Source organism: Myotis brandtii, unplaced genomic scaffold (genome assembly GCF_000412655.1).
Source record: "Myotis brandtii unplaced genomic scaffold, ASM41265v1 scaffold343, whole genome shotgun sequence".
NCBI classification, from domain to species: Eukaryota; Metazoa; Chordata; class Mammalia; order Chiroptera; family Vespertilionidae; genus Myotis; species Myotis brandtii.
Window position 1 is genome coordinate 2235397 of NW_005363209.1, and position 26550 is coordinate 2261946.

General features: G+C 39.5%; 1 protein-coding gene across 2 annotated transcripts in view; it reads right to left on the reverse strand.

Annotated features, from left to right (window-relative positions):
• The window catches only part of KLHL32 (kelch-like family member 32), a 203056-nt gene that overhangs the window by 116522 nt on the left and 59984 nt on the right, over positions 1-26550 (reverse strand). For both annotated transcript variants that reach the window (XM_005871470.2, XM_005871469.2), the window contains exon 3: positions 21424-21604. In XM_005871470.2, the coding sequence (XP_005871532.1) occupies positions 21424-21604 (181 nt within the window). The remainder of the gene's footprint in view (positions 1-21423; positions 21605-26550) is intronic.

Here is a 26550-nt window from a genome sequence, read left to right on the forward strand (position 1 = left end):
GTCGGTCCAGCAATCTGTGTTGTAAGGGTCATCCAGGTGACTCTGATGCTCACTTGATTTTGAGAACCACTGTCAAAGTTATTCAGTGAGAGTCAATATGCCCCTAAACTAACTCTCCAAATGGCCAACTCACTGAAACGTCAGTTCTTCCACTGAATGACCAATATGTCAAACGGAAACTTGGAAATTAAAAAAATAAAAACTTGTCATATTAAACAAATGCATAGGTTTGCCTTGCCCCCCACAAAAGCCTTTAACAAGTTTGACTTAACAGGTATGAAGAGAATATTCAATTTTATGCTACTGATGATGAAATACACTACTCTGTGTAGTGAAGACTTAACCTTACCCAATGAGAAGTCTGCCTTTGCCCTGGGTTTCTGGGGTGTGATCTCTAGGCCCTTGGATTATCCTGCCTGATAGGAGTGCCTTGATTTGTCTGGGGCTTTGACCACTGAGTCTAGGGAACATGATTTATGATGGGTTTGGGGCCACACCATATCAGTTCTGACCTCAGCAGAATTGGAGATTAAAGGTATGAACTGGAGGTCCCAGGAGAGGCTAGAGATGAAAGACCAGACACGTAGGCAGCTTGCAGTTGAGCTCCAGTAAAAACTCGGACACCACAAGCACGGGCAAGCTTCCTTGGTTGGCAGTCCCCTGTGCACACTGTCGCACAGCATGGCCAGAGGAGGTAACACGGCCCCACAGGAGGCGGATGGCCAGAAGCGCCATATTTGGTCCCCTTCTGCACTCTGCCCTATGTGCCTCTTGCCTTGGCTGGTTCTAATTTGTGTCCTTTCCCTGTAATAAGCCAAATCCATGAGTATAAAAACTTGCAGTGAGTTCTGTGACTCTGTCCAGTGAATTATTGAACATGAAAGTAGTTTTAGGAATCCCCTCAAACTTGTCACTGGTGTCTGAATGAGAGAAGTCTTGTACTGTACCTTCAGGTTTTATAATTTGGCTCATTCACAAAAGTAAAAAAAAAAATACAACAATGCATGGTTCTATGTAGTAATAGTTCAGCTCCCCTTAAATCTTTTTAATTTAAAAAATGTCTTATTTTGTTCTGTCAAAGTATTAATATGTACCTTTAGCAATTTTTAATTTTGATAAATTTATTTTGATTCTCATAATTCTATACATTTTAAATTAAGAATATATTTAACTTTCAGAAATTTACTTTATCATAAGTAAAATCTAACCTTTAAAATTTAACCTTCTAAATTGATCCTCTAAAATCTGTTAAAGGCCAATGGTCAATGTGGTAAATTTGGGAACCTGGTTAGTGACTTGATCTGGCTTCCCACTGGTGTCACCAGCAGTTAAGGCACTGTATGGCAGGTTAAGAAGACTGGATTTGAAGTTACATGATCCTTGGTTTGTGTTTAAAGCAAATTTGTAACAAAACAATTCTGGGTTTGATCACTGGTAAGTGAGAATGATAAACATGTAACCTGACTCAGTTTTCTTATCTAAAAAATGGGACTAATGAACTTGTTTGAAGATTATATGACAGTATATATGTAAAGTATTCAGTACATGATATATGGCCTGATAACAGGCAAGCTCTTGGTGAAATTTACATTTTGTGATAATAAAATAGAATAAAGTTTCTTTTATACATTCTCTGGTTAAAATGATTGATACATTAGAAGTACCAGTTTCTGGGGTTTCTTGGAAATCAAGTGTGGGCTATACATAAAAAATGCTAACAGGAAATTGACTTTAATGTTAAATGGATTATGCTTATGCATTTATAGATCTAAAATCTTAAAATTAAAAAGCACAGGTCACAATAAAAAAAACTATTTCAATTTGTGTAATTCTGAATTTGCTTCAGACTTCTTATAGCCACTTAAAAAAAATGAAAGAAATTTCAGTTGTTTTCAATGTCTTTTTTTATTATTAAATTTAGTGTTTCAGGTTTTAATATTCCCCACACGAATTTCTTTTTTCAGATCTTCTATGTAAGTTGAAATTGCACCTGATAGGGTGACCAGCTGCTCTCCATCAACCCCATATGCAGAGCAAGACAGAAATGACTCAGGCTGCAGAACAATTATCTGGGTTAATGAAATGGAAAACAGTTCCTGAGAGCAAAAGTTAAATAACAGAACAAGCTGCCAAGGGAGTTTTTTGAATTTGCTTTCGTAGGTGTCTTTCAAAAGCAACCAGGGCAATTGGCATAGAACAGAGGGTTGTGAGCTACTGAACGTGAAGCCTGGCCTGGTAGAGTTGGGGCAAGTAAATAACCCCTTAAATAATGTGCATATATATTTGAATATGTTTGCATTAGCAATAAAGGAACACCAAATTGGTCACTGGGACTTCATTATAGGGTATGACTGTAGAGGAAGGAAGAGGCTATTAATTTTAGTCCATTTACGTAGTATTATTTGGACCATTACAATGGACATGTTACCCGTCTATTTCTAACAAGTGCTTTTTGAAAACTTTTTTTTAATGTTCAGGATTGTGCAGGAAGACACATCTGATTCGACTCCTAGTTCTACAACCAGGCAATTTACCTTGAACATGTGACCTTGGCTAATTCGTTAACTTCTCTAAACCTCAGGTCCCTTATTTGTAAAATGAGGATAATACCAACCTCACAGGGTTGCTTTAAGGTTTAGGTACAGTCATGCATAATAGATGCTTAATAAATAAAAACTGCTATTCTAATCCACACTGATTGTCCTACTCTACTCTCCCATGCATCCTTTTGATCCCCATTGGACTAAGAGTTAAGAAACAGCCCTCTCCTCTCCCCTCTGCCCAAATCCATTCCTTTCAAATACTTTCTTAATGACAATCCTACTCAAAATTCCTACGATTGGCTGCGGCACTTCACTTTCACCCCATATTCCTTACCCTACTTTAAGGACAGACCCCATGATAAAAACCATCACCGTATTTCTACAACCACGTAATTTCCATTCTGGTATCATATCATAGAGTTTTAGAAATTTAATGTTACAAACTTAATGCACCATAATTTTTAAAAATTAGAAAATTAGTTAATTTAAAAAAAGGTAACTATTAAATCAAGATCAATGTCTTGAGTTTAACAAACTTACAAGGAACCTCAATTAGGAAAAGGCTCACAGGATACCATCAAAGTAAGAAAGAACCTGGCCATTTGACAGAGTGAAACACCAGCTGACTAGGCTGCCCGAGCTTGTGAAACAATGTCTGGAGACCTGCCCGAACCCATGGGGAAGGACAAAGCCTCTTTGGTAGCAAAAGAGGTGAGGAGACCAAGGGTATTATCTTATAGTTTTAGCATTGATCTCCTTGAAAAGGTAAACTTAGCTTCATGAAAGTGAGTTCCACGTCTTCCTTATTCACTATGGAGATCCTAGATCCTAGCAAATACAGGTGAATGAATTGATGAACAAATGAACAAGTTCTTCAAAAATTCATCTGTGCATGATGCCCAGCTGCTCTACACTGCTATAAACAAAAATAATTTGACATAAGAAAGAATTTTCATGATGTAAGATGTTTTACAACGTGGAATATAAAACATAGCTAAAGTTAAAGAGTATCTACCATAAGCCAAATACAAATATGTTCAAAGATAGACATTTGGGAAAAATTAAGAACATATGGTAATGTCCTCTATTAAGCCACATTCTTCCAAAGCATGGGATAAGGTTCTGCCTACAAATATGAAAGCATTGCACAGGTTCTTCCTTGGTTCACACTGTATTGTCTTTGGGAAAGCCTTGGCCGGGTTGAGATTTACAATTTTGTCACAGCTCACTCTTGGCTGATAATGTGCTGCCACCTCCACAAATCTTTCTAATTGAAAACCCAGTTTGTGAGACCACAATCCACTTTAAGTGCCCACTACCTCAGAGAGAGTTATGGATTTGTAGTGTGTCATTTCTCCTATATTTCACACAGAAGTGACACAAATTGAGTGCTAACATCACAGCCCATGAATTAAGTTCCCCTGGGTCACGTTAGTTGTCATGCAGTCACAAGATGAGCTATGACCAATTTTAGGTTGGTACTTTATGCCACAAAACTGACCAATGAAAAGTCTACATCTTCAAAGATAATTAGAATGACAGCTGATAAGACATTTTTAAGCACTTGAAGTTGGTGAAATACGTTCTTTTTAGTAACCTATGCGTAGCTTTGGAATTAACACTAGACATGGGCAAGATGTACTGTGAATTCCCAAGTTACAAGGAACCCAACTGATTTTACAGGTGAAATAACTGGATTGTTTTGAGCACATGCAACCCTTATCTTTTATGAGAGAGTTAAATAACAGTAAACAAGAATGTTTATGGAAGTTATTGAAAAAAAGTAACTTGCATTGATTCCAGCAGATCTAGCCTGATCCTCCTCCTCCTTTATATGCCCAGTGTTATACAATTAGCAATGTTTACAATGGCCATGAGGCATGACAGAGACTGGAGCTAACTTCTGAATCAACAAGATTACATTTTGCTCAATTTAGTGTTAATGGTGATCATCCTTTATTGAATTCTGGTTATACGTCACATATAGAATTGGTAGTAAATCCCAGTTAATGAGACTGTTCAATTAACCACAATAACCCATTCACTAGCATTTAGTTGAGAAGGGTCCTGACCACAGTTGAACTGGATCATTTACCTTCATGATCTCCCAAATGCAAAAGCAATCCAATCCGTTTGGGGAGCTTAATGGTCTGAAAGACTGGGGTGGAGGGTTTTTTCTCCCTTATATATCTTTTATAGCTGTTTTAATTCTTCCTCAAATAGTAAAGTAGTCCTCTCAGAGAATAAAATATCAAGACAAACGAAAGCAGTAAGATTATATTACATTAATTATAATTAGACAGCAAAAATTAATACTGCTAAAATATCAGTTTCCCCTCACCTTAACCATATAAAGAAAAAAACTATTATATACTACAAACTATAAAACATATTGGTTTTCCCAACAGCTTCAAACATGTAGCTTGTTTATTTAAAAAAAATCTAGTTATATTTCACAGCTTTGCTCTTGGCACGGTTGCTTCTTAAATTAACTACATGGTGATAATGAGCCCTTCAAAAGCAGCATGATGATGGTTTTCCTATTTCTCTTTAGAATTCTCCTCCTCCTGAATGTGGCCATACCTCAATCACTGGGGTCTTCTAGGAGAGAATGGAGTGGAAAAAGACACAAATCAAGTTGTTGTTTTCTTAGCTAAAGATATGGTAAGTGTGTAGGCCAAAACCTGTTGCCCATCATGAAGTCAGGCTATCCACGAAGGGTATGTATCCGTGTTACTTGTTACATACTCTGGAAAATAGCATTCACACATCTGCCTTTAACCTTGGGTCCCCCTCTCTGATCCCTTGGCTTCCACTCATTCCTCTGGTGCTCCTGTTACCTTCTAGCTTATGGTTGTATCCCTTGGGTATGGGATTTCAATATTTTGCTACCCACCATGTAAAGAAGTCCATTCTTTTATCTTTAAATATTTTAAACATATTTAGGGATGGTACTATTACTCTTCCTTACTGAATATATTCGATAAGCCATTTTTATTATTGATTTTAGAGAGAGGAAGAGAGAGAGAGAGAGAGAGAGAGAGAGAGAGAGAGAAACATGGATGTGAGAGGGAAACATCGATTGGTTGCCTCCCATGATTTCAAGAATAAGGTCTTTGAAGGAGTAAATCCATCACACCTTCCTTTTCCCAATTACTGTATTTGGTTTGACTTTCCCTGGTCCATCTCTTTTTTTTATAGTTTCCTGAAGAGGAATTTTGTATGGCCAACTCAGAGCTGCTATTGTCACAAATCCCTCATACCCATTCTAATGGAATTCAGAAGGCAGAAGCTTTTAAGTAGTTTCGATTTGCCACAAAGAATGACAAGGCCGTTCCTTGCCTGCCCCTCAAAGGCTGGCAGTGACTGCCTGCAGCCCTGTTGAGAGCTGTGAGGCCATATTCAGGCTCAAGTGAGAGTGGTCAGAATCTAGTTACGGGTGTAACAACAGATGTGCCAGCCCTGCATCATAAAGTATGCATACGGACAAGCACAAGACATGCCGTGTCTGTCCTAGAATCCATGGTGCCATCACATAAAATCTGTTAACCCTTTTCTATAGAGGACTTTTTGGAAGAATGATGAAGATAATTATTGTTCTACTCTTTAAAACCCAATGTAAGTTAACAATCACTCTTAAAATTTTAACCCCAATCAAATTTCAGTAGTTACTCTTTATTTTTAAAGTCCTCTCTTAATATCTTTTTCTTCAACATACTAACATAAATAAGGTGTGTAAGATTATACATATAGGCTCCCAGTCCAGCTGTGGAATCTCTCTTCAATCTTTCATTTTAGTCATCACTTTGGTTTAACAGCTGCAAGCCAGGCAACATGCGCTGGAGTCACTCTCCCAATATTAGGCGAACACACAGAGGGCAAGCGCCCCTGCTAACACGGTTTCTTCTAATTCCATTAGTTACTAAGCAACCACTTCACTGGAACCTTCCTGATCCGGGCAGAACAGGCCAGTTTAGTATGAAGTGTTCAGTTTGTCCCATATGTTACTCCTTTTGCAAACACGTTTGTCCACGCACACTACACGAAAAGTCTCCAATTGTACAAAATGGGGGAGGGGGGCAAGAGTTTAAGAATAATACATGAGAGTTCAAATATCTTTCAAAAGTAACTAGATGAAGAACTTCTTTTAAGCCCATGAAACTGTTTATACACATATATAATTTTTAAGGTGATAAGAACGATTTGACATGAAAATCTCAAATCACTTTAGAATCACATGTCTCTAAATGAGAAGAATAACTGGTAATTCAATCTTTCAAGAATCCAGGCATGCAAGGCCCAAATCCAATCAACATCAGATGGGCTAATTAAAAGCAATTGCTTCAACAAGCAGCTGGGTCATTCCACAGTGTGGACTATTCATTTTGAACCAGTTTTTATAAAAATGATATACAGAAACAAGGCATATCTATAGATCTCAATAATTCTCTACACCAATTCATCAGAGTCACATGATCAGCTGTCTTTCCCTTCTTTTATAAAACATCTGTCTTTGCTCAATACTCCATTTCTAAAGGTTTAAAATTTTCATCAGCTTTATTATCCTTCAAACATGTGCTCTTGTTCCTTCAGAGGAAGCTATGGTTGACTGTATCACTGCAATTAAATAAGCATGAGTAAAATTGTGATTTTAAATAGAACAATGTAAAAGTTATCATTTCAAAGGCATAAAAAAGATGTGGCAGAAAATGTGAAATAATCTTTCAACGCACACTTGAAACAAATACATATGAAGAGCTTAGCACAATGACTGCATAGAGTAATGATAAAAAGTCAGCTATTATTATTACTTTATAAATATTTTTCTAGCTTTATAGTATTTATATTCAGTAAAAGTGAATCCATATAAATGAAAGAATAAAATGCAGACCAGAGTTCCCCATTCTCCACTCACTACAATGAACACAGTGCATTATCAACACACTAATGAAAATAACAGTCATCTGACCTGAAATGTTAATGATTTCCCTGGCATTGATGCAAATAATTTAAAAAGGGAATGTGACATTGATTATTTAGAGGCTCTCAGCTTTCCATTTAAAAAGGAAATAACATTTGACCACTACCACTATTAACTGCCACTTTACCTTGCATTGACAAAGGGAATCCAATTTTTTAAAATATATTTTTATTGATTTAAGAGAAGAAGGGAGAGGGAGAGGGAGATAGAAACATCAATGAGAGAAAATCATTGACTGGCTGCCCTGACCTGGAATGGAACTGTGACCTCCTAGTTCATAGGTCAACACCCAACCACTGAGCCACGTCGGCTGGGCAAGGGAATTATATTTTTAATGAACGTGTTCCATTAAAAGAAAATTATGAAGCCTGATTAAAAAAAAAAAAACCCACACAGTGCTCACAAGGTCCTATCCCACAGAACATCTCAAATCAACCTTCTCTTATTTATTCCACCATGGCAGTTTCTATAACAGGCAGATGTATAGCTGTTCATCGTTAGCCAGGCAATTAATGCTTATCAAACATCCACGGGGTGTGAGGCTCTATAACAGACTGTCTATAAAACATCAGATTGACTGCTTAATTTGGCTTTGCTGAATGTCAAGGCCATCATTAATGGTGCTATTTTTTTCTGGCTAAATTTAAAAGCTATTTCATTAGGCCTCTTCTTGGTAGATATCAACTAAATAATTAATCATCAGATATAAGTTGTAGAATGCCAACATCTACTCATAGACAACAGATGATTATTACTTAGGGAAGAAATTGAGCCCATTTTCAACTGTGGGCAATTTTTGTCAGTTTCCACAGTTTCTTGGAACTATATTTGTTTGTAGGTGTTTGTTTGTTTTTAAGTCAGAATTGCCTTAAGAAAAGAAAAGTCTATTGCAGCATTTTAGGTTCCGCTCCTAAACCAGATTCTGGAATTTTCAGAGTTACAAGTTGAGGGGAAAAGACAATACTCTACCTCATTAGGTCCCCAACCAATTAGTCAAGGACTCCAAAACCTGTGAGTAGCCAGGTGTCCAGTTTTCCCTGGTTCCTAATTCCCTAGTGGCTTCAGGTGACTAGGGAATTAGATCCATGGAAGACTAGGCCAGCTGGATCCGGGAAAACAGCCACATGTCTGTTAGGTCACAAGTCTTTTGGATTCAGCACTTAGATCTCTTTTCCAACAGTACACATCCACTAGGACTCTAAGAAGTTCTATGTTGGGGAATTGGTATAATCATTACTCTCCTGGTTTCTGACTCACTCCGCATCAGCAAGGCCATATTCTCACGTTTGGGAAGAAAACAGATAAAATGTGCCCCAATGTCTCTGAGTCTCTTGTGCTCCCAACCCCGACACCATCTATTACACAGAGGGATCTGTATGGATAAATTTTTAAAAATTTGATTTTAACGAAAGTCACTTTTACTTGAGAAACAGGTAAAACTGACTGTTTTTATATTTACAACTGTATCTATGGGCCCAGACATTCTTGTCACTGCTAAACAAACAAGATCCACAATCCCAGAGGGGAACGATGGCCTATGACTCCACAAGCTTTAAAAAAACAAAATAGTAGCCCTAATCGGTTTGGCTCAGTGGATAGAGCGTCAGCTTGCGGACTCAAGGGTCCCAGGTTCGATTCCGGTCAAGAGCATGTACCTTGGTTGCGGGCACATCCCCAGTAAGAGGTGTGCAGGAGGCAGCTGATCGATGTTTCTCTCTCATCGATGTTTCTAATTCTCTTTCCCTCTCCCTTCCTCTCTGTAAAAAATCAATAAAATATATTTTTTAAAAATAGTAGCTTTTTGTTTTTAGTTTCATAATACATAAATATTGTCTTCTTTAAAAATTAGGTTATTATAAAATAAAATTAAAGTCTTACTTTGTAAGAAAGTAGGATTTGAGCAAAGACCTGAAGAGGGCAAGGGAGCAAGTCATGTAGCCATCTAGGAGAAGAGTAATGCAGGTAGAGGAAACAGTTGTGCAAAGGTCCTGCGTTAAGAGCATGCAGGCATGTCTGAGGAACAGCAAGGAGGCCAGCGTGATTGGAGTGGAAGGGGGGTGGGGGGCTGCTGATGAGGTAGAATCATGTAAACTAAGACGTTGATTTTACGTGAAAGTGGAAATCATCAGAGGGTGCTGAGCCAAAGTGACATAATCTGACTTTTGCTGTCACTAAGATCACTAGGGCTACAGTTTTGAAATAAACTTCAAGGGCTCAAGGACTGAAGTAAGAAGATGAAGTAGCAAGTAGGATACTGCAAAACTCCAGGCAAGAGATAACAATAGCTTGCACCATGGTGGTAATAATAGAAGTGGTTGGAGTCTGAATATATCTTGAAAGTAGAGCCATGGGACTTTCTGGCAGTTTTGATGTCAAAAATTACTCAGCAGTTTGGGGGCCTACATTAATTAGAGCTGTGTTAACTAAAATGGAGACTACTGTGCAACAAGCAGGTTTATGGGAGGGAATTGGGAGTTTCATTTGTGGTGCCTCTTAAACATCCAAGTAGAGATAATAAGCAGATATTTGGATATACAAATATTCTGGATTTTAGGGGAGGGTGCAGTCTGAAGATATAAATTTAGAAGTTATCTGTGATGATTCATTTTATTTGTCAATTGAACTGGGTCCGGGGTACCCAGATATTTCGTCAAACACTATTCTGTGTATATCCGTTGAAGGAGTTTCTGTATGAGATTAACATTTGCATCAACAGACTGAATAAAGGAGATTGCACCTCCCTAATGTGGGTGGGCCTCATATAATCAGTTGAAGGACTGACTAGAACAAAAGGCTGAATAAGAGAGTCTCTGTGTTCAAACTGGCTTTTTCCTACCTTAGACACAAACTGAAATACTGGCTCTTCCTGGGTGTCAAGCCTGTTGTTACCTTTACAATAATCCTGGATTGTAAATGATAGGGGAAGCAATGGTGTGGCCAGTAGATCCTAAAAAAGTAACAGTAAAGACAATTTGGGGTGTCTGGAGAGCTTGTAGCATGTTAAACGATTAAAATTTATATCTCTAAAGTACAACTATAGGAAAAATTAATTTCAAAATAAAATCAACACTGAAATCTAGAATACAAACAAAATTGGCAAAAGCTATCCTTGCTGAGCTGCCTAAAACAATGGTGCTTCCTGACAGAATTTTAGTTTAAAAAACAAAACTCTACTCTCCTTTCCTTGAAAAATAAAAATCATCGCCAAGATTATAGGCCTTCTATTTAGCATTTAGTATGTTCCAGAACAACTGTGGGCAAACTACGGCCCGCGGGCCAGATCCGGCCCGTTTGAAATGAATAAAACTAAAAAAAAAAAAAAGACCGTACCCTTTTATGTAATGATGTTTACTTTGAATTTATATTAGTTCACACAAACACTCCATCCATGCTTTTGTTCCGGCCCTCCGATCCAGTTTAAGAACCCATTGTGGCCCTCGAGTCAAAAAGTTTGCCCACCCCTGTTCCAGAATCTTGTTTTACACCTGACATTTATCTCATTTAATTTCCACATCAATGTTATATGACAATTATATCTCTAAAAAGCAGGATAAAAATGAAAATGGAAATATCTACACTGTTATTATCTGTATCAGTGCTCCTCGAAGCAGGCTGTCTTCACACTTTTTCTTATCCATCGGAGACAAGGTAAGGAATCCCTGCCAGAACACAAATGGACTCACTACCTGCTTCCCTGAGAGAGGCTTCTTGTGGAAAAAAAAAAAAAAAAGCCAGTTGAACTATCGTTTCACGATATGTCTGACTTGCATTCAGTAGTTCATCTGTGTGGACAGTTAACAAGCACTTCGCAGACTGGCACTGGTCCACAGGATATATGTAGCACTGATCAATGTCTTTACATACCATCCCTTAGATTTGGGCTTTCTTTCCCACTTTCCACTGAAACCAAATTCCTAAAGAACAATGAATTCTGTTGCACCCTCCCTGATCTTCTACAGAATATGTCAACCTCTTGAAACCCTTTTCTTTTCTGGCTTTGATTCAAATGCACATGCTGGTGTCCGGCTGGTATGGCTCAGTAGTTGGGCATCGACCCATGAACCAGGAGTTCACAGTTCAATTCCCGGTCAGGGCACATGCCTGGATTTCAGGCTCGATCCCCAGTAGGAGGCATGCAGGAGGCAGCCACTCAATGATTTTCTCCCAATATTGATGTTTCTATCTCTCTCCCTCTCCCCTCCTCTCTCTGAAATCAATAAAAAATATTTTTTAAAAATGTACATGCTGGTTATCTTTATATATCTTTGACTCTCCCTTTTTTTTGTCACCTTGGCCATCTTATCACTCCCTTTCTGTCACCTGAGTGAAGGCATCCTTTAGGTTCTTATCACAGAAATTGTTTCCTGCTCTCTTTTTTCCCTCCTGATGTGCAATCTTGTATATGCCCAAGGTTTCAACCTTCGCCTCTAGTGCACAAGCGGCCCGGGTGATGTTTTTTGTACCCTTTTGCAACATCCAGCATAAACATTTTTGCACATAGTGGATGCTCAGTAAATGTCTATAGGATTGGGAAAGTAGTGAACTATGTACACCATTTGGCACTATTATCAGCCATGGAATTAATTTGTTCTTACTGCATTAAGAAGTAATAAAGAAGTACATTGATTTGTGAAGTAGCAATAGCTACTGATTGAAAATAGTAAATAAAATTAAATATTAAATATTAAGAAAATAAAAATGAAAGTGTTTAAACATGTTTAAAATAAAAAATATTAGATGTAAGTTATTTTATATTTGCATAGAGTAAAATAATTTATCATCAGAAAAATCATATAGCAGGGATAAAATTGTTTTAAGATTTTTAACTTCTATTGTCGTAAGTTCTTTGTTTCAAAATGTAATATATGTAAATAAAAATATATAAGTACAACCAGCAAATCAATTATTTTCTTGATGACTTTGTTACCAAAACTCAAACAAAAAAGGAAACACACATTTCAAAAGCATCATACATCTGAATCACTTTCTAGTTTTCTTCTTAATCTGCCCATTAGTCTTCTTAAACTTCCTTAAGCTTTTCTTGCCCTCCCTCCCCTTGGGGTCTTCACCACACCCTTAAAGCTGATAAAGGCGCATTCTCTAGACATACTCTTTCATTCCTACAGACATTGCTCTACTTTTTAATTATTTCTATAAACAGATTTTATTATATTGAATGTTAAAACAAGTATTCATTTGATGGAAAACGATCAATTTACCATATAACGTATAACTCAAATGTAATATCAGAATGATACTGTGATCCCCCATGATTGACGCATGAGTTACAGATGTTAGGGAAAGGAAAGGACACAGCAGTGTGCAAATAGGCAAGAATTAGCAATGCTGCTGTTTCAGCATAAACACCCAATAGCCACAGAACTCAGTAGTGTTTGCTTGGCCTCGAGCAAGTAATTAATCACAGGACAGGACAGTGTAAGATCCACTATGAAAAATATCGAACATCCCGGGACTTAATTTTAGTGATATTCATGCATCAACAACTGCAGAAAAATGCTTTGCTATGTAGGACAGTGGTAGATAGTTATATCCTTACAATAGCACCCAAAAGATAAACCAAAAATAATGTGGATGCTACGGACTATGTCCCACCCATTCTCCCGCCCCAAACCAGACCTCACACACTTCCTCTTCTCTCCAGCCATCTGCTTCTGGCTTAGGTCAGGCCTTCATCAGCTCTCACTTAACTGCTTTACATGCTCCTAGTGTGAATTATTTACCTGTGGGCCTCCTTTTCTTTACTTTAAAAATATGTATTAAGAACTTGGGGGTGATTTTGCTATTACTTTTATTCACATTTTTTTCTGAAAAGGAGGTTAGTTGTAAGTTGCTCCCAGCTAAAATTTAATTTTTTTGTGGACTGTACTATTCAGACTGTGACAACATTCCCAGAGATCAAATGAGTGAATCCTAATTGCAGCACTAAGCCCATGAGTGCTTGAATGTGCCAGGAGAAAGCTGTGACAGGGAAGCTGAGACAAAAACTATGGAAAGTCCTTTAAAATTCAGATAGCATTTGACGGTTTTGAAAGACATTTATTTTCATTCTTAATTTTACTTTTTCATCTTTAGTGGGAGCATATTGGGGGCTCACAGAATTGATGGAGGCGGAGCAGCAGGCCAGAAGAAAGGCAGGAGGCTGCAGGCTTGGCGGCTAGAAGCAAAATAACTGTCAATGTTATGTTGCTGTTTATCCTTCATGTGATAAACACAGTATGTCTTATACGTATATGATTTCAGAGAATTGGAAATGTTAATGAAGAAGCTATAAAACCACTAAATAGGAGACAGCAGAAACCTAGCAATGATCTCACTTATGTTTTAATGACAGCAGTGCTATCACCTTCCAGTCTTTACAGGAAACTTTCTAAGGAAACGAGACAAGCTAATTGTTAAACAGCCAGTACATATAATGGGTGTTCTTAGGGGGGAAATTCTGAGGAGGGTGTTGGTGAGGCCAGGCACTGTAGTGGTGCTAGAGATGCAATGATCAGAAAAGACAAAAGGTATTGGCTGCACCCCTCAAGGGGAACTTGAAGTCCTCAAGCCTCCCCGGCTTGCTCCAGCAACGGCACAACTGTCTTCAAAACGCCTCGCAGCTGCTCTTTTCCCAACACCCTCCAGATTTCAGGTCTATGGTGAGTGTGAGCACCCCCTGCTCCCCTATTTCCCGATCCCCAGACCAGGAGACCCACTCATTCTTAAGCCTTTCCTCTCCCTTGTCATCCTCCCTGTGGATGCTATGGACTATGTCCCACCCATTCTCCTGCCCCAAACCAGACCTCACACACTTCCTCTTCTCTCCAGCCATCTGCTTCTGGCTTAGGTCAGGCCTTCATCAGCTCTCACTTAACTGCTTTACATGCTCCTAGTGTGAATTATTTACCTGTGGGCCTCTTTTTCTTTACTTTAAAAATGGATATAATAATAATAATAATACCTACCTTATAGAGTCTTTAGAGGACAAAATGAGTTGATATACATAAAGCACTAGAGTAAGTGCCTATAGCACAGTAACTACCCACTTAATCGTAGTTATTACTGTTGTTATTATTGGTCGAGAATGCCAGAGAGAGGACGAGGATAAAAACAAGGTTCAAGCCCCAAAACAGAACCCCAAGCGCCAATTACCCATAAGACTGTTCTGTAGGTATTTGTTCACTTGTCTGTATCTCCTACCAGACAATGAATTCATTCTGTGTCTAGCAAATAGTAGGTATGTAACAAATGCTTATTGAATTTTTTAAAAATTCACTTCTAATTATATATTATATACTCATTTAATAGCTTTTTAATCAATTTTGATCAAATAGTGACTAAAGAGTATGATTATAAAAATATTTTTTATCGTGGGCTTTACTATCTTCTCTCAAAACTAAAAATTATATAGGCAGAGCACACTCAGGCTCTAATGGAAAATGATGCTAAAATATTTAACTTTCCAAAATGTCATATTTGAATCACTTTACCATCACATATGCGAAGCTATGTTAGACAGTGAAGACATCTGCTTCCTTGGCCAGAAAGTGTAGGCGCTGGTGGAGGTTTAAGATGGAGATAGCAAATGTTGAACAACAGTCTCCAGGCGGCCTGCAGCCCAGAACTGCCCACGTGGGGGACCTGCAACGTTTGTGTCCACACAGGCAGAGGGGCTGCCATAGGGAGGAGGGTGAGAGGTTGACTAGCCCCCACCTCTCACACACACATTCTTTTAGATCAGCGGTTCTCAACCTGTGGGTCGCGACCCCTTTGGGGGTCGAACGACCCTTTCACAGGGGTTGCCTAAGACCATCGGAAAACACATATATAATTACATATTGTTTTTGTGATTAATCACTATGCTTTAATTATGTTCAATTTGTAACAATGAAATTGGGGGTCACCACAACATGAGGAATTGTATTAAAGGGTCGCGGCATTAGGAAGGTTGAGAACCACTGTTTTAGATCATAAGGCCCCTAATTTTTCCTGCTACCTCTGGTTCATTACGTCCTCATTCAATGTTTTTCAACAGTATGTTGATGAACTAGTCCTCAGTTAGTCACAGTCCCTTTCAGAGAAGTTACTGGTGAAAAGAGCTATGACATAAATTATTTCCTTTTAAAATTTTTTCCTAGTTTTATTGAGATGTAATTAACATATACCATTGTGTAAGTTTAAAGTGTACAATATGATGATTTGATACACGTATATGTTGCAAAATGATTGCCACAATAAGGTTGGTTAACACATCACCTCACCTTTTGTGTGTGTATGTGTGTGTGGGCGGGGCGGGGGCGGGGGGGCCTGCTGTGCGTGCGCGTGTCTGCATGCATGCTCACGTGTGGGGTAAGAACTTATAAGATCTACTCTTTTAGCAACTTTCAAGCCTACAGTACAGTTTTGTTAACTATAGTCACCCTGCTATAGATTAGCTCTCCAAGACTTACTCATTTTATAACTGGAAGTTTGTACCCTTTGTCAACATCTTTCCATTTCGCCCACTCCCAGCTCCTGGCAATTACCATTCTACACTAAATGAGGTCATGCAATATTTGTCTTTCTCTGTCTGGCTTACTTCACTTAGTATAATGCTCTCATCTTTCACCCATGTTGCTGCAAATAGCAGGATTTCCTGCTTTCTTATGGGTAAATAATATTCCATTATATATAAAAGCACATGCACACACACAACCACATGTTCTTTATCCATTCATCCATGGACGGACACTTAGGTTGTTCCATGCTGTGGCTATCATGAATAACACTGCAATGAACATGGGTGTGCAAATATCTCTTTGAGTTTCTGATTTTATTTCTTTTGGATGCATATTCAGAAGTAGAATTGCTGGATCTTATATGGTAGTTCTACTTTTAATTTTTGAGAAACCTCCATATTCTTTCATTTCCATAGTGGCTGCATGAAGTTACATTCCCACCAACAAATAAAAGGGTTCTCTTTTCTTTGCATCCTTGTCAACATTTGTTATCACCTATATTTTTGATAATAGTCATTCTAATACATGTGATGTGCTATCTCATTGTGATTTTGATTTGCATTTTCCTGATGATTAGTGACATTGAGAACCTTTTCATGTACCCGTTGGCCATCTGTATGTCTTCTTTGGAAAATGTCTATTCTGTTCCTCTGCTCATTTTTTAATTGGATTCTTTTGCTAATATTTTCTCCCATTCCATAGGTTGCATTTTAATTCCTTGAGGGAGACAAGCTAGCTTTAAGGTTTCAGAGGAGGGGGGACTTGCATATGAATTTAGGGCGATGGCAGAGGGTAAAGCCTTTGTGAAGGACTTCACACCTGCTGTTGGCTGTGGTATACCTTGGTAGATGCCCAGGGACTAAGAAAGGAATAGGAGTTCCAGGTGGAAGAAATAGTTATTAGCAAGGCTGAGAAGGGCAAAGGCCCTCAGGTGGAAAACAGTGTGTTTAGAGAACAGTCTGGCTGCAACATCAAATGAACAGGTGGGAGAACAAAGATGAGGATAATGATGATGGCACAGCATGAAGGCTCGCTCCAGGAGCCTGGCAGACTGGGAGTGAGGAGCTTTGGAAGACCTGAGCAGGGCAGCGAAAGTAATCACACAGTCGTCTGCACAATGGTTAGCAAAGGTGCAACCAAAGGAGGAGAAATGTCAGATGGCTACTAGAATGTTCTACACAAGAAGGAAGGAGGTGTCAGATTCAGGAAATGAAAAGATGATAAAGGATGCAACCAAAAAGTTATTCTCACCCATCAAAAGGTAAATGAGTCTGTAATTAGGTGAGCCTAAGTATGAACTCTTTTCTTTTCCTACAAATAGGCAGAGCATGGCTAGAAATTGCAAGTTAGTGCAAGGAGTGAAACAGCTAGTGTTCACTGAAGGTCTTCTTTGTGTCAGATACAGCGCTTAGTGCATTACAATATATCATTTAAATCTCTATATCAAGCCATTCTGAGAGCTGTGCTTTATGATCATCTATTCACAAATGAAAAAACGTAGGTTCACAGAAGTAAGATGACGTGTCTATGATCAAAGAATAGATAGTAAAGAGAGTGAATAACCCAATATTAATTAGAATAGCACCTACTATTTGTCAGGAATTGGGAAAAACTGGTGAACACAGTCCCTGCCGCTGCATTCAAACTCAGACCTGATTCATAAGCTCCTCCCTTCCTTCCTTCCACCACTGCTTTACATTCTTATTTAAAAAGTCTCTGGTCTGCTCAGTTATAGCATTTGGCAAATGCCATGTTCAGCCCACACCACTAATATTAAACCTTATTTTAAAAATCATTATTACTTGGCCAAAGACTTTGTTTTCACCCTTCCTTTTAAAATGTTGATGATCACAAGAAGTCACAGTATTTTATGCTCAACTACTCATTACTCATATTTTAATCAAGAAAAGCTGATGCCAACTCTCAGATCAATGTACAGGAACTGTTTATGTAAAAACTGGGGCCTTCTCCTCACTTTTGCAAGCCCCACCTCTCCTGAATCAGAACCATTACTTCAGTTTCAAAATAATCTGCCAGATATCAGAATACAGAGTACAAAAATCTATTTACATCGAAGTACTTAATTAACCTGAACAGATCGCATAGAAGAAACCATCCATGAATAATTTGCATATTTCATATGCAGGATATTAAGAATTGAAATATACATAAATTCTATGACAATTAGAAAACATCATTCACTTAATAAATATTAATTGAGCAGTTACTAAGCCTGAAGCAACATTATAAGGCTTGTGAAATATACAGAAAATCCTAAAACAGGATACCGCTTCCAGATATCTCAGTGTGGCAGTGCATAAGACACAAGAAACACAAACATAATGTTAGTTAGGGCATGTGGTTGTTGGGAGACGGTCCTCCACGGGTCTCTTGCATTTATGCACGTATTGAGAGCGAGGCACTGACTGTCCTTTGTTCTGAACTCTCTTTTCAAAGATGTTTCTATAGCAAAGAGGTTTGAATGACAGAGTGGTTTTCCCTTTGGAGCAAAAGGCAGTCTTGCTTACAATCCTGGAAGATACCATTCTCTTTGCAGAGCAAAGGGTAGGCATGCTTCCTGGCCAGTATAATAATGTCTCTCTCCAGAGTAAAGGACAGTCATACTTACTACCCATTATTTAAAAAATTTATTTTTTTTATGGACTGTACTATTCAGACTGTGACAATTGTTCCAACTTTGTCTCAATTTATTGATCAGAACAATCAATACACAAGTCACTTAATTTTCATCTCACAAATAGGTGATGACATTGAAGGAACTGTGTATGAACCCAGTAGGACATGTGGTTAAGTGGAGAAAGCACACTTGGTACTCAAGGAGACAGATGCTCTGGGGTGTGAAAATCAGCTCTTCTCCTTAATGTCTGGCAGTCCTTGGGCAGGATATTTACACATATTGCACTTTGGCTTCCTTATCTGCAGAATGGGAACAATAAAGCTTTCTTCACAGGCATTATAACACAGGTATTATAAAAGAGGCCTTCTGTGTCTAACCTACCAGGGTATCAGGGGCATTGTGGTGGAAGAGATGAAGAACTGGGAGTAACAACAAACACTATTAAATGCCAACAAGGAAAATGCTCTCTTGCACTCACATGCATGCACTGGCTCACATACACACATGCACAAATCAAACCATTTCCCAAAATCAAATTAAAAACCCAATCAGGAGAGACTTCAGAGGAGAGCAGCTAAGCACCAAGACAGTTATATTATGGTACACAGGAAGACAGGACTCCTATTATATAATGTGCACATGTTATATATTACAATTCAAAATATGTTGTTTGAAACATCCTCTGATTAATGTAAACTTTCTGGAAGATTAATGCCCAACAATTTGAGAGTGTATAAAATATATCATTATACTAATGCAACTAAAGGTCACTTTTCAGATATTCTGCTTCATTGCTGCAATCTATAATTAAATCCCCACTTTTTATTTTAGATAGACATTTTAAGTAATTATCTATTTATCCTCTACATTACTAGGTTTTACCACACTTAAAACACTTTTTCTAAAAGTCTTTCTTTTATGATTTGGCATCTTTGAAAATTCTCTTTAACTGCTGGTTCACAATTGAGTGCAGTTAATATGTCTCTTAATCATAAAAAACAAGATTATTGGAAATATACAAATCAAACCAACAAATTGCCCATGTGCCTAAGTTGGTTTCTATATCATTTTTGAGAATTTCATAAAGAAAATTTTAAAAATTCATGCATATATATATATTCTCATTTATATAGATTGTACACTGTAATGTTTTGAAATTATCAACTAAAACAGCATTGAAAAGAAAATTAAATAAGAATTAAATAATGTATATTCAGAAATTAATATTTAAAAACTAGAGGCCTGATGCATGAGATTCATGCACTCAGGGTGGGGGAGGGGAGTTCCCTCAGCCTGGCCTGCACCCTCTCACAGTCTGGGAGCCCTTGGGGGATGTCCGACTGATGGCTTAGCCCTGCGGGGAGTGGGCCTAAGCCATCAGTCAGACATCCTCAGCACTGCCTAGGACACTGGCAATGCTCCCCCTGTTGGAGCACACTGACCACCAGGGGGCAGCTCCTGTGTTGAGCGTCTGCCCCCTGGTGGTCAGTGCATGTCATAGCAGCCATTCGTTCTGCTTGTTCTGTTCAGTAGATTTGCATATTACCCTTTTATTATATAGGATATTCTGGTTAATGATTATCAAGATTTTTTTCTTACATCCATATGTTAATTTTACTTAGAAACTATGAGACTTATTACTTAACCTCTGAGTTATCTAAAACTAGAGGCCTGGTGCACGAATTCATGCATGTGTGGGGACTGGCCAGCCCCGCCCCCGATTGGGGTGGGGGGGCAAATCAGGGGCGGGGCTGGCCAGGGGGAGGAGCCGCAGGCAGTTGGCCAGCTGGCCCTGCCCCTGATTGGGGTGGGAAGGGTGATTGGGCAGTTGGTGGGCCATGGGAGGAGCTGATCAGGGGTGGGGCTGGCCGGGGGAGGGGCCGCAGGTGATTGGCAGGCCATCCCTGCCCCCTGGTCAAATTCCCTGTCAAACTCCTAGTCAAAGGGACAATTTGCATATTAGGCTTTTATTATATAGGACTACTTAACTTCTAAGATTCAGTTTCCATATGAAAAATGTTGATTTTTATAGCACTTGTATGTGTTTGTAAAATGGGTTGTTAGGAGGATTAAATGAGGTATGCATATAAAATCCTTTTTCCACCACCTGAATCACAGGAGTGCCTGAATCACCTGAAGTACTAAATAGATGGCATTCAACTAGCTATAACCATACTGTACACATTCATCTTCAAAACAACAAGCATGTCACCACATCTCATTCGCCACTAGAACTCAAACTCCAGAGTCCTGCTAAACAAGACAACATGTCTTCTTCAGCCATTATGGACACACATATCAACCAAAAAGGTCCATGAGGCCAATTGCATTTCTGTTCCTGGAGTAAATATTGGAAAACACTAAGACTAGAACATGCATAAAAACAAAATCAGAAGCATTACATATCTTTAGGGACTTTGTTTATTTTATCAAATTGTTTTCAGATTCCCCTTCTGATCCTGAATCTAGAAACATCCTAACCCCAACTCACACCCCCTATGATGAAGCACTACAATGCCACACTTTCTTAGGGTGGTCAAATGTTAAATGCCCCTCAACTCAGACACAAAGGAGGGACATCCAGATATGCAGCCGAGGGAGGATCCCAATAGGGCCCCATCTCATTCTGCCCAGGGGAGGCCCCCAACACTTACAACTCTGAGAACTATCATCTAATTGGCTGCTGGTTGTGTGACACTTCAGGAAATTTTATCATCCTCTGTTTAATTGACATCTGAAGAGAAACAAACAACCTGGACTTACCCGAAAGTAGTCGCTGCATGCCGCCAGGACGGCCTTGTGAGCATGGAATTTCTGTTCCTCCGCAATCAGGGTGACGTCGCAGAGCATGCCATCGCTCCTCTGCTGATTCAGTGCTGCCAGGACACTGTCATTGTGAGATTCCGAGTGGCAGAGCCTCTGGCCTGTCAGCATTTCTTGAATACTATGGAGAGCAATCCAGTCAGCATGCGTCCTCCACCAGCCCTGGCTGCCCCACGTGCCTCACTCCCTCAACACCGATGGGGAAATGGGGGCTCCAGCGTACTAGAGTGGGATTTTGGACTCCCCGTTTTCTTTCTCTCCACCATGCTCTTGCTCTCCTTTCCTAGAATTCTCTTTCTTCACCCCCTCAGGGTTCTTTTTCTTTCCTACTCGTGCTTCTCTTTCTGAATCATGTCTGTGTGTGTCCACCTGTGTCTGTGCACTGACCCATGTCTGTGGGCCTGTGAGCCTCTGCTTCTAAGCCTCTGTCCTCAGTATCTGCACATCTCAGTGAAAGTGCATCCAAACTGTGCATGTCTGCAGGTGACCCTGTCCACTCCATGACCCCTCCCGAACTCTCTGCTTCTTTCTCAGCTTTGCACCTCCTCTGTCCTCTGAGGACACACACGCTCAGAGCAAGGTCACAGCCATGCACTGGTCGAGCACAGAATCCACTGGACCTGCCTGACTCACCAGAGGTCCAGGATGTCACTAAGTCCCTCACAGCACACAGTACTCCATCTATACTAATAAAAGGGTAATATGCTAATTAGAACGGACATCTTCCAGACATCCATCTGGACGTCCTTCCGGACAAAGCCACGGTGGTGGGGGCCAAGGCAGAGGTGGTTAGGGGTGATCAGGCAGGCAGGCAGAGTGGATAGGGGTGATCTGGCAGGCAGGCAGGTGAGCGGTTAGGAGCCAGTGGTCCCAGATTGTGAGAGGGTGCAGGCCGGGCTGCGAGACACTCCCCCCCCCCCCGCCCCCGCACGAATTTCATGCACTGGGCCTCTAGTTAGTAAATAAAACAGAATGAAGCAAATGCCAGTAAGAGAAAACAGGGCTGCCAGTGACCATTCCATGCAAAAAGCAATTAATTCAACCACAGCTGCTTATTATTTAACTTGGGAAATTATGAACATGAAAGGAAATGCCATTGTAAGTGAAAAACATTTAAGGCTGAAAGTAAAATATAGCTACAATTTCAGCCACCAATGTCTCTATGTGATCACTGAACTAGATTTATGAATGACTATACAATTTTATTTTCTCTTCTGTTTTTCGAAGTTGCTAAATTTATCCATTGTGAAACTTTCCCCCTTCATTCCCTACCCCATTCTAAAATAATCTTCCCATATCCTTTCAAAACTCCTAGGCGAAACCCCTGATCGTCTTAAAATAATGTGTAAGTAATGCCATAAACACACAATGCAAACGGCATTTGCAGGCAGCTATGAACAATTCCAGCTCAGATGTATGAAAATCTCCGCAGCGCTCTAACCCTCAGAACTGGCACTGGACTAAGACAGGGGAGTGGCACCAGTCACAAATTACCCCCAGAACAAGACCAAGGACCATCAACCCGTTTCAGGTCTGCACCCTCTTCATCAAGCTGAGGAAAGATACCACATGGATGATTGAGCATTGTCTCTCCTATCCTGACAACTCCTGCCTCCAGTCTCTCCCTCTGAGTGGGAAAGAGCCTCTCGGAGGACTTAGGGAGTAACCACTGGCCCACACTGCATGATGAATGTATTTGAGTGACTCTGCCCAGCCTGTGGTTCCAGTTGGCTGATAGATTACGATTCAGCACAAATCGCACCACCTGAAATGGAAGCCAATGCTTCCTGTGAAACGCCGGAGTGTAGCCAGTCAGCTGCATTGGGCACTTCTGACTGGGGAGCCTCCGAAATGTCAGAACCGTTGAAAGAAAAAGAACTTGACAGGAGGTGATGACATAGGAAGTTCTCGTGGGAAGGTGGGAGGATTATTTTCAGTTGAAATGCAGCAGTGGGTTTTGAAATGGTTACTGTCATCAAATATTCATCTTCTAGTGGCTTTAGCTATCGGCAGACTTTTTATATCAGCAATTGAAAACTGCATTCAGAAGCATAAATAACTTTTCAATACAAATTTCTATGCAAAGCCTAAAATGGAGGTTAATTAGCATGGCTCAATTAAAGAAATGAAGGAATACAATAGTAACAGAAATGTTGTATCATGTAAGTAAAGCTTTAAAATAGTTTTTGAAAAAATCTCTCCTAAATGAAAGAACATTTTGATATATTTTACAAACGCAAAGCTCTTACTATGTTCCATGAATTACTCTTAGTGATTTATAAGTATTAATTTACTTAACATTCATAACAATCCTATGAGGCAGATACTATCATTATCACTGTTTTACAGATAAAGCTGAAGGTCTAAGATCAGGCATTTTGAGAACCTATCACCAACAACACAATAATGTAAATTCATCCTCCTGCTTACAAAAGAAACAAAAAAAGACAAAACAAAAAATGTGATAATCTATAAAAAAGACATTAAGTATCTATGATTGCAAGGAAAGAACATCACAAGGTCCGTAGTAATTTTATATTTATATTATGTATGGTTAATTGCAAAATCAAAGTTGCTTTTTAAAAATAATACACATGAACATATTCATGTGATAAGAAATTTTTGAAATCATGATTCAAAAAATTTATCTTTGCACTGTAACTAAGTTTTAGACTAGAGAATAGATTTTTTATAACGTTAAAAATTTTATCTGAAACCCTCATAACTTTTCTCCCTTTTAATATCATCTTAAGTGCTTAATAAATGTATTTTGAAGTTTCATTTGTAGTGGAACAGAAGAATATATTAAAATAATTGCCTTAAAATGTTTCCTTACTCATTTTCCAAAGATAGTGCCACAATTTGTGTCCTTTTATTAAGACTGAGTCAGTATTTGAATTTCAGATATCAATTGACAGTGAATAAATCTTGCCAGGGAAAGAACAGCTGTAAACTGAAATTTGCCCAAGAATAAAGGGCTTAGCTCTGAAACAATTGTGATGCTGCACAATTTTGCAGCATCATTCAGCTGGGCTTGAAATATTCAAGCTTGAAGAAAACAACATGCTAAATATTTAAGGCAAAACTTGGCTCAAGATTCCAAATATTTTGGAACCAATATGTTAGGAATTCTTCAAAGCAGAAACAAATACTGCAACATTTGGCAAAAAAAAATAAAGGTCTATTAATCAACAAGCCATTATTGTAGTCTGAAAGTAACTTCCCACTTACTCTCAGATGTAAATCTGCAAAAGACCTCAACCCTCTAAATGTTAAGGCATGGGTGGCCACAGAACACAGCTGGAAGATGGCAGGCCCTTTTGAAGCCAACGATAAATAAACGAGGAGGAGGTGAAGCAAAGACTATAATGTGCCATGACTACATTAAGGTGGGGAGCAGACACATGCTTGCAAACGGCTCCCTTGGCATCTATAACTTATACCAAATTAGCACATTAAACCTCCCCACTCAGAGTAATGCCTTCCCAGTATGTGGGGAACAAAGAAGAAGGTAGGAAAATCATATTCCTAAAACTTCCTAAATTACTGAAAAAGACCAAAACTTGAGGCACATTTCCCAGGGATACACAGATTTGAGTGTCTTCCTAAAACTGGGAAAGGTCTTCCATGAAAGTAATGCCACCCCTTCAAAATTCCCAGGTGAGTGCAGAGGGTGCTGGCTTCTCCGAGGCACTCCCAGCAGCCTCCCAGAGGCAGCCCCTAGAACTGTGCTGTCCAATACAACACCCGCTGCACGTGGCTGCTGACCACGGGCGTGAGGGCAGACCTGGTTGAGATGTGCTGGAAGTGTAAAACGCACACCGGATGCCAGACGTAGTGTGGAAAAAGGCGGCCAAATATTTTTGATATGCTGGCTTAAACTATATAGCTAAAATTCATCTTACCTGTTTCTTTTTGTCTTTTTAAAAAATGTGACTCTGAAAAATTTAAATCATAAATATGCTTTGCACTATGGTTCCTCTGGACAGCGTACAGGTTCCCAGGGAGACGGGGCCCTCATTTCCTCCCACCTGAGCTCTATGAGAGCACCAGGCACCCTGTGGAGCTGCCGATGAGCATGGCTGTTGCTGAACCTCACTGGGCCCAGACTCTGGGTTACAGCAGGGCAAGCCCCAGATGCCCTGAGCAGCAGATTGCTTTTTAGTGATGCCAGGGAGCAACGGTTTGATTGGCCATATGTCAGCAGCCAGGAACAGGGAGATAAATAAATGATGTCTTAGGGAATAGGGCTATTCATGACTTCGAGTCTTTAACTTTCATTCTGAAATTGATGGCAAAAGCTAAAAAGTCACATGCAGAGCATGATGTTCATGACACGCTCCTTCCAGAAATATTTATTCATCCTGTGCCAGGTATTGCACTAGGTCCTGGAGATAAAATGGTGAACACACCAAGCTTGGTAGCACCCCTTGTGGAACATTCAGTTTAGCAAGGCAGTTACACATTAATCAAGTAATTTGGCCTTCCTGAAGTACAGCTGGAGCTGTGGGCTGTAGCAAACAGGAGAGAGAAGAGGTTTCCAGTGAGGGGAACAGCAAGTCCTATAATCCCGTGGCAGGAGGGAGCATGACCCTCACACAGAATGTTAATGGCTAGAATTCTGAGGACAAGGCAGGATATGGTACAGGACCTGGAGCTCAGCAAGAGGTCTTGGCTAGAGGTGTAAATCTGTGACTCGTCTCCATAGAGAGGGGAATAGAAGCACAGCCAGCTGTGTCTCCAGAACATAGCTGACAGACAATCCACAGTCAAAGGTTGCTGAGAAGATAAGAAAGATAGAATTCAAAACACAGAAGCAGGGCTGGGCTCCGCTATGGAAAAGGACTGCCCTCTGGGTGGCAGGAGAGAGGGGATAAGTGGACCAGAACATATTAAAACTCTGGGCATTTTGGACTTGTTGAATTTAAAGATTTAGGGGAACCAATCTGCATAGGACCTGGATAGTTGGGTTTATCTGAGTTGTGATTTTGTCAGGGAAATGCACTGGAAATGCAGGGAGCAAGAGAAATTAAGGATTTAAAAGAGTGGTAGAATCTCAACTGGATG